Below are 9,196 nucleotides of genomic sequence, written 5' to 3'. Positions count from 1 at the left end.
TTTTCGCCAGGAACTCGGTTCCTGCCCACCACACACGTAGGCGCGGCCGGTATGCCGTCCTGAAACGCGGCTTTTCAGTATTACGGGCGCATCCCTCACCCTCTTCAATAAGTAACTTAAGAACCCCACTTCTTCGTGACCAAATACAGAAAAAGGATGCATCCGACTTCACTTCCTGGGTATTTCATGCAGATGTCCTCCGTCTTTCTTCCTTGTCTTTCGCGACAGAGGGAAGGGCCGCCGACAGTCTCGGAGTCGCGGAATCCCTCTCGTGGCATCTTCTGTGCCCCCGAGCCTCTCAGTGAGAGAAGAGCACATTTTCTACTCAATTACGTTTTTGTAAACATGTGACCAAAGCAGAGCCCTGGGCTGTGGACTCTGAGCGGTGACATGGCCGCCACCTCGGAGCGGGTGGTTCTCTTCCTTAAACAGCCGGCGACTGGCGCTTGCTGTGGCCCCAGGCCTGACCCCTCCTGCCAACCTCTGTCTGCCTTCCTTCCAGGGCCAGCCAGGAGACAGAGGGGAGGACGGTCCGCCTGGAAAGCCCGGCCTCAGGGTATGGACCCCGCCTCCTCCCCGCCAGTGGGTTCTCCTGAGTGGCGTGTTCGGGGTTCTGTGTGAGCCACAGCTGACGGTGTGAGTGGTCTGGCCGCTGGGGTCTGGCGGCCCCCAGGGCTGGGGCCCCACAGGGACAGACACACGCGGCGGGAGTGGCCACACCACGCCCAGGACAGAGGGAGCGGGGCCGGGGAGGGGGCATTATTAGGGAATCCTGTGGCCTTAGGAAGAACTCCTCGCTGTCCAGCTCACCAGACAGTGAGGAGCAGGAGGGACTCTATCTGTCTGTCTGTCTCCCTCCTCCCCTCCCCCGGGCTCTGGGATACCTCCAGGGCTCCCTAACCCCTGGCCTCTACTCCTGGCTAGTGTGCTCTGTGGGGTTCAGCCCCCCCCACCCCGTGTGCCCAGCGTGCTGGGCTCTGTGGGGCAGGCTGAAGCCTCTCCCTGTGTGTTTGGACAGGGCACCTCCTGTGGGAATGGGGACCCCAGGTGCCAGGATTGGATGCCTGGCCCTCAGAGCCCCACCTCGTGGGCCATGGGGTCTCTTTTTGTCTCTAGGTCCGGGGGGCTCAACATCTCAGATTTGGCCTGGGCTCTGAATGCAGCGAGCACAGACCATGTGGGGGTGTGTGGGAGATATGTGCCTGTGGGGTGCGGGGGTGCATGTGCAGCTGCTTTGGCTCTAGGGGCATCTGTAGAGAGAGGAGATGCTCCAGTGCTGCCCCTCCCCCTCCCCCCACAGTGCCCTGCGCCTCCTGTGTTACGAGCATGTCAGGAGTGGCCACTGGGACTGGGCCTTTGTCCCCTTCGCTCCCCCGTTCCCAGCCGGGGTCAGGCGCCCGGCAGGGCCTCGGTGAGGGTTTTCCGTGGGGAGGATCCTGTCGGCTCAGCCCAGCCGGGGCACAGGAGGGGTCTGGACTCACCAGCCGGCGTCTGGAGGGCAGGACTCGGATCACCCTGCTGGCCGGGGACGGTGCACACGCGGTCCTCCAGGGTGGCTTTGCTTTGTCATTAAGTGAGCGTTCTCTAGAAGAGCAAAAGAAAACAGAGCAGACGAAGCACAGATTAGGACGCACCCGGCCACGTGAAGCCCACCCAGCTCCACTCGGATGTGGACGGAACTTCCCGAGGTGCACCAGGACGCTTCCTGTTGTCTGGACGCCAGACTCCAAGGACTCCACCCTCGTGTCCCCATGACGTGCACTGAGCTGCCCTGATACCACCCCCAAGACAGCGGTCCTTCGTATTTTAAGAAGCAGCATTTGCATTTAGGATGGTCCCCGAGTTCCCGAACCGTCCTGAGTCGTCCGCTGCAGTGTGCCGTGCAGGCCCCGCGGTGGCCGTGTGGGGTGACTGTCGCTCTCAGAACCACCTTTCAGCGTTTGGTTGAAGTTCTGCCCTTTTCCAGAAAGGGCTTGAGATGCTTGCTTAGGTTCGCTGCCTGGACCTGGCAGATGTGTGCTGTGAACCAGGCTTTAGAGTCGTGTTTTCCCGCGTCCTCCTGGGCTGGCACACATGAACTCCCGCACTCTGTCCCGTGGGCTTCCGACGTGGACTGTCCCTGCGTGCACGGGTCTGCAGGAGGCCACCGCTGCCATCCCGGGGAGTGCTGGGCACGCTCCGAGAGGCGCCCTCGGGGATCCCTGTGGTCTTTCCATCTGCGATTTAGATTTCTGGCGGTCGCTAACGGCTGGAAGATTGCATCAGAGAGGCTGCGGCACCGGCCCCCATGATGGTTTTGCACGGTTTCTGGCACAAAGTGTCTCAGACGTTTCTCTGGGAAGTTCAAAACCATGACTCCCTGCGGTTTGGGTACGTGTTACAGCCTCGCTTGTAGCCTCGGAGAGGATCTGGCCTGTGGTCTCGTCAACTTTGTTTTGACAAAACGCCGACTGCAGACCAAAGTCTTCCGAGGAGACTGCGGGTGAGTCCCGGGCAGCGGGCTCATGCGTCCGTCGGGACGGAGCTGGCTTGCAGGGTTGGCCGGTGCGTCACCTTTCGGGCTCACGTCAGGAACTCAACATGTCACCCGGTCATCTGCCCACTGGGCCTTTGACCTAGAGCTCAGGGCACGGATTCAGGAAGGACTTCAAAGCCCTCCAAGACGCCCCGTCACCAAGCCTGGACCCTCAGTGCCTCTCTCAGCATGTGAGAAGCATTTCCCACGGCAAGGCTGTTCCCATCCTGGTAGACTCCAAGTGGACCTTTGAGTGGCAGGTGTCTGCACAGCCCTGGGCACAGCGGCTCTCACTAACCACGCCTTCAAACACCAGAACTGGGGGGACGGGGGCATAAAGAGCTTCTCTGCGCCGACTCCACTGCCGGATCCCCCGCTGGCACCAGACCTTCCGCGTCCGATGTGGGCTGAGTCGTTAAACGCTGAACGGTACTTTGGGTTACTTCTTTATTTCTCTCTTATGCTCCTCTCTGAGATGAGGTGATGGTGGAGGTCTTGCCTTCCAGCTGAGTCCGGCATAGCTGCAGGGAAAATCATCATGCGCCTGCACACTCATTCATTCATTCATTCATTCATTCATTCATTTGTGTGCCCGTTCACTTACCAGAAAGCCACGTCTCCTTCTGGAAATCTACACCAAAGCGTAACGGGTGTCAGCGATTGTCAAGAGTGCTTCTTGAGACGCATTATTGGTTAGAAATTACAGTCCCTCCCCACCAGCACACACACGCAGATTCGAGTCAGTGGCTTGTGGGGAAACACAGCAGCCGGATGCGTTGGGACCAGGGAAAGATCCCGTCTGGGCCGGTGGCTCCTACTTCAGCCTGACCACAAAACGCTAATCAGGAAGCTAGTGGCTGAGGAGAAGACGCCATCCCTTCTGCTGGAACCAGCGTGTAACTCTTTGGGGGATTGCTTTCCGCTTTACCAGGATTTCACCCAAGACTGGGCTTTATTGGAACTCAGCCTGGGAGCGGGAAGAGAGTTCTTAGCCGCCTCCAGCCCCGTGGCGGCCTGTCTGCACGGGACAGCGGTCTGCGTGGACGTGTTCATCAATGGCTTCTCCTTCATCACTGGTCCCCGCGTGGGGCCTGCGCTCCCCTAAAGTTAGCACAGCTCAGAGCGGGATGGACCCACGAGTCACCGATTTGGGCCCCTCGTTGTTCTGGATTGTAGGCTTTTAGATTCAGGATGAATGGATTCGCCCGTGTAAACTGTCAGGATGATTCTAGATTCTAGCAGGGATTTCTCTCCAGGGGAAGTGAAGACCATATGAGGGAGTGTGAACGCCTCCCTCCGGACACGCCGGCTGCGTGGTCCCTGCAGCCCGTGCTGCTGTGCAGAGTGCGGGGTGTAGCCCTACTGTGTGCGTGCCTGAGACTCCGGAGCTGTGGCCGGAGGGGCTGTGAATGTGTGGGGCCAACTGGGGAATGGCCACCGTCTGCAAATGTGAGTGGGACATAACGGGGTGTCTGTTATTCTGTCTCCAGGGCGAAGTTGGGGAGCAGGGCCTGGCAGGCCGACCTGGAGACAAGGTCTGTTCCCTCCTTCCTTCTTTCCTTTTCTTTCTTCCCTTCTTTCTCTCTCTTTCTGTTTTTATTTTCATTCATTCATTCATTCCATTCCATTCTTCATTCAAAACGTTCTCTGACTATGATGCCCTAGGCCTATATCAGCTCCCCCTGGGGGCTCACTACCTTCATCTGATGCATTCACTTACTCACTCAATGATTACCGGCGTGTCCTTTGCATCCATTGCTGTGTCAGGGTCACAGCCATCACCCAAGAGCAGTGACCAGGTGCAGTGAGTGGTGACATGCATGTGTAGGTGGAGGGCAGGCGGGAGGCCCCTCACTCACACTTGGGGAACGCCAGGAAAGATGAGGAGGGGGTGTCACCGTGACTGAGTCCTCAAGGACAAGGAGGAGGGGGCAGCGCCCAGACAGGTGAAATGGGTTCCCAGCGACGAAGGAGGCCGGTGAGAAGGAGCTTGGAGACACCCCAGAACCAGTCTCTCTAGAACCACTTCGTGTTCCATGTCGTCCCCACTGAGCCACGGATCTCTGGGGACTCAGAGCAGCAGAGAGAGAGAACCATCTCATGCGTGGCCTGGCTCACAGGGGAGCCTCCTCAAGGAGCGCAGTGGACAGAGGTGCCATGTTTCCACAGGGAGAGGCGGGGGTCCCGGGTGCTCCAGGATTTCCGGGCCTCAGGGGACAGAAGGGAGAGCAGGTAAGTGGCGGGACCTCTCCTCCCCCCTCTGGAGTTCAGTCCCTGGAGCAGTGGGTGGCCTTGGCTGGGGGCTGGGGGTCCTTCCCCAGGTTTATGGAAGAGGAAAGGTAGGGGACCAGGCTGCTCTGGTGTGTCACCTGCAGCAGAGGGACAGGGACTGAGAAGTCTGTCTGCAGAGGGTGGACCATCTTCGGTTGGAATTGCTGGGAACGGGGCGGGGCATCCGGTCAGACACCTCCCCGCAGTGACAGTGAGCCACCCCAGCTGGACTTCACGTTGGCGTTTGCTGATAAGGCGAGAGCAGGTCCGGAGGAAAGGGGTTTTGTCCAAGGTCCACTTGTTCTTGTGGGGAAGAGGCAGGTGTTGAGTTCTGGCGTTTTCTTATCTCGTCTTCTGCTGCAGGGTGAGAAAGGCGAGCTGGGCCTCCCAGGCCTGAAAGGGGACCCAGGTGAAAAGGTAGGCGCTGCTCCTAGCCCCCTGGTCCCCAGTGGCCCGAGTCGCCCAGCCTGCCTTCTGAGCGCAGTGTGGCGCCTGCCCTGTGGCGGATGGCCTGGGCCGTGATCTTGTTCTAGCCACCGGGGGTGCTGAGTGCCGCGTCCGCCCTCTGTGCGTGGCATGCTGGCAGGGACGGGGCTCCGCTGACGCTTCCTCCCAGGGCCGCTGGGGAGCAGGACCCTGTCCCATGTGTTATGTGTGGAGCCGCAGACTCGATCAGGACACCCTGATGGGGCCATGTTACCAACAGCACCCCTACTGCATAGATGAGGAAACTGAGGCACTGCAAAGTGGCCACACTGCTTTCCCAGGGGTGCGTGAATGGAGCGTGCTGCCGTCAAGCGCTGAGCCCCGCCGCTGGGCAGATCGGGGTCCTGGCTCCTGGCAGCGGAGCCTCCGGCCGGCCTGGCCCACAGGCGCTCAGGCGCCTGACAGCGATGCCCACAGGGGCGTGCATCTCCCCCTCCCCCCCATGTCCCGTCCTGCTTCCTGTCCTCCGTTCCCCTGTCCTTCCTTGGCTCCCGGCGGCGCCTCCCACCTGCTTCCCTCCTGGGCTGAAGGCTGAGAGCTTTACCCCAAACAGACCTGCTTTCTCGAAACGGGAAGGGCCTCGCGCCATCAGTTTTCCCAGAATTGCAGTTTTCCTTTGCGAAACTCATTTCCAGGATGCAAAGGACTCGGCGGGACCTTAAAGCTCCTTTCACTGCTTTGGCAGAACGGCCGGGCTCGTGGCAGAGTCACACTCATGCTTCCAGGAAATCTGGCCTTTCTTTTTCTCCAGAGAAATATGCAATAATAGACACTGTGGTCAAAAATTCAAAATAAGACACTGAAGTGACATTGTCCCCATCTGACAGTCTTGCACAGACAGCGAAGGCCATGCTACTTGGATTCTGAGTTTAAAACCCGAAAATGCTGGCTGTGACTGAGCAGGTGCATGAGTGTTACATGTCAATATCCTCATCTATGGGATGAGGTTCCAAAGTGTCTGCATTCTGGGCATTTCTATGGAGATTTAATGAGTTGAGGGACACCTGGGTGGCTCAGTTGGTTGAGCGTCTGACTTCAGCTCAGGTCATGATCTCATGGCTTGTGGGTTCGAGCCCCACGTCGGGCTCTGTGCTCACAGCTCAGAGCCTGGAGCCTGCTTCAGATTCTGTGTCTCCCTCTCTTCCCCTCCCATGCTTGCACTCTGTCTGTCTGTCTGTCTCTCTCTCTCTTAAAAAATAAACACGGGGCGCCTGGGTGGCTCAGTCGGGTTGAGCATCTGACTTGAGCTCAGGTCATGATCTCACTGTTCACGAGTTCAAGCCCTGCATCGGGCCCTGTGCTGGAGAGCCTGGAGTCTGCTTTGGATTCTGTGTCTCCCTCTCTCTTTGCCCCTCCCCTGCTCATGCTCTCTCGCTCACTCTCTCTCTCCCTCTCACAAAAGTAAACCAACATTAAAAAATTGTTTAAATAAATAAACATATAAAACATTGAGTTATTAAAACATATATAAGCATAACTTCACACCAGGAATTAAATACTGTATAACCATGGAAATAAGACAGAAACTATGTAGCTATTTCTACCGTATTAGTATTGTTTGCTGAGTGGCCTTGTCCCTGTCCAAGCCAGCTGTGTTCGTTCCTTTGTTTGCTAACCGGCATGGACAGCTCGAAACAGTGCTAACCTTGGGCCACTGGGAACACGTGTGGGCACAGATATCCATGACCAGCCTCCTGTGGCACACGTGGAGTGACAGGCTGGGGGACGGTCTGCTCCGTGGAGGCCCTGCTGCACGGCGCTGCCCAGTGCCCCTCTCTCTTCCCTCAGGCCCCGCGGAAGATGGTCTCAGTCAGTGCCCATATGATGACATGAGTTGAATGCACAATTACCAGCATACTGTGCAAATAAATAAGCCCAAAGCAGGAAAATAATGTATAAAATGGTAGATGGAGGTTTAAAGCTCAGGAGGCGTAACTCCCAGACCTGTGCTCTTTCCAGGAATGTACACTCGTCGCCTTGGGCCCCTGTGGAGGGCCCATCCCCTCCACGCAGGCCGGGACAGGGCCCGTGGGGTCTGCAGGCTGTAAGGGAGCAGGTGTCTTGTGCCCAGGGGCGCAGAGTGGGGGTGTTTGCTGTCTCTCGGGGTGTGGCGGACGATGGGTCCCTCTAGCTCCACATTCACAGGGGAGTAGCGTAGAGTGATAGGAGTGATCGTCAGCTGACAGCGTGGCAAAGATCATTCTCAAAACATGAGGTTTCCCTGTGTCTGAAATGGTCTGTAATTTGGAGTCCATCTGTCTGTCTTTGAAGGTAGATACAGGGTGTGATTCCGTGCCTGGGGAACGGTCCCAGGATAAGCACAGCTGGGGGGTGGATGAGTGGTCAGTTCTTTTCTATTTTGTTCCATCCAGGGTGAAGCTGGTCCAGCAGGCCCCCCTGGATTACCTGGAACGGTAGGTTTCATTGCTTCTCATCCTCTCCTTCTCTGAACCCCTCAGACAGCCCCCTCCCCACTTACCGCTTATAGACATCTTTTTTTTTAAATTTTTTCTTAATGTTTTATTTATTTTTGAGAGAGAGAGAGAGAGAGAGAGAGAGAGAGAGAGAGAAACAGTGTGCACAGGGGAGGGTCAGAGAGAGAGAGGGAGAAACAGAATCCAAAGATAGGCTTCAGGCTCTGAGCTGTCAGCACAGAGCCCAACGCAGGGCTTGAACCCACGAACTGTGAGATCATGGCCTGAGCCAAAGCCGAATGCTCAACCCACTGAGCCACCCAGGCGCCCCTATAGACATCTTTTTAATAGAGATTGCCCATTCTGATGTCTTGTGATCCAGAAATGCATCAGCTTCTCTAAGAGCTGCCTTATGCTTATTGATTTATTTTATGCAGCAAGCCCAGTTACCAGGTAGCAGAACACTAGCTAGATACTGTTCATGCTAGAAACTGTTACACACTAGATACTGCTACATACTAGATAGATACTGTTACATGCGGGAAGCTGAGGTCCAGAGACAAGAGGCAGGGGGAGACTTGGTCTGGAGTAAGACTGCAGATGGATCTATCACCATGACTCATGCCTCCACCCTGCAGGCATAAGCGCAGGCATTGGGATTGGTGTTGAGTAAGAGCCTGGGCTTTGGAGCCAGAAAATACTGGGCTTGAGTTCCCGAGTCTCCGTCCTACCATCTACCAGCCCTGGTTTTAGGTATATTAATTTCAAAGACCTCACCTTCTCATCTGTTAAGAAAAACTATTATACCCAGCTGTAGTACATTTCTAGTGAAAATTAACTGAATTCATACAGGGTATGTTGTATAGTGTCTGGTATATAATAAACACTCAATAAAAAGCAACTGCTATAGAAACATGAAACCTTCCTCTGAAGGTTTCTTCTCAGCCTCAGTAGACTGTGCTTTGATCAGTTGGTTTGGGGGAAGTTGAACATGGCTTTAGTGCCCAAAGTAGGGAACTGTCCAAGTATGGAGGCCAGTAGGTGAGAGCCTGAACACCCGGAAATCCCATCTGCTGGGTGATAAAGAAGCATCCTCTGTGTTTTTTGTGTCTGTTAAGTCATCACTCTCCTGCTCAGTCTCCTCCCCACACACATGCCTGTCACAATGAGACTCAGCCATTCCATGAGGACACTGGAAGAATCCCAGAATCACACATGGAGTCACAACTGGTCATCTAAGACTTGTGTGTGATACTGGAAACATCTGATTTTGGCAAACGTACAGGGAAATGAGCACTATTGTTTAGTGTGATGGCAAACTGGTAACACTTACTTGAGAAGTTACTCTGTATTAACGTGTCGTAAAGTGTGTACTTGTTAGCTTAGAAATTTCCTTTCCAGAGATGTATTCACACTGTGTGTATTTGGTCTTTTTCTTAATTTTTTTATACATTTATTTATTGTTGAGAGACAGAGCATGAGCAGGGGAGGGACAGAGAGAGAGGAAGAC

General features: G+C 55.6%; 1 protein-coding gene across 1 annotated transcript in view; it reads left to right on the top strand.

Moving 5' to 3' along the window:
• COL22A1 (collagen type XXII alpha 1 chain) overlaps positions 1-9,196 on the top strand; it is a 189,725-nt gene that overhangs the window by 82,643 nt on the left and 97,886 nt on the right. Inside the window, exons 25-29 of the mRNA XM_029923332.1 lie at positions 384-556; positions 4,006-4,050; positions 4,685-4,747; positions 5,150-5,203; positions 7,645-7,686. Of these exons, the coding sequence (XP_029779192.1) occupies positions 384-556; positions 4,006-4,050; positions 4,685-4,747; positions 5,150-5,203; positions 7,645-7,686 (377 nt within the window). The remainder of the gene's footprint in view (positions 1-383; positions 557-4,005; positions 4,051-4,684; positions 4,748-5,149; positions 5,204-7,644; positions 7,687-9,196) is intronic.

This window comes from Suricata suricatta, chromosome 15 (genome assembly GCF_006229205.1).
Source record: "Suricata suricatta isolate VVHF042 chromosome 15, meerkat_22Aug2017_6uvM2_HiC, whole genome shotgun sequence".
Lineage (NCBI taxonomy): Eukaryota > Metazoa > Chordata > Mammalia > Carnivora > Herpestidae > Suricata > Suricata suricatta.
This window is presented reverse-complemented; position numbering and strand designations above follow the sequence as displayed.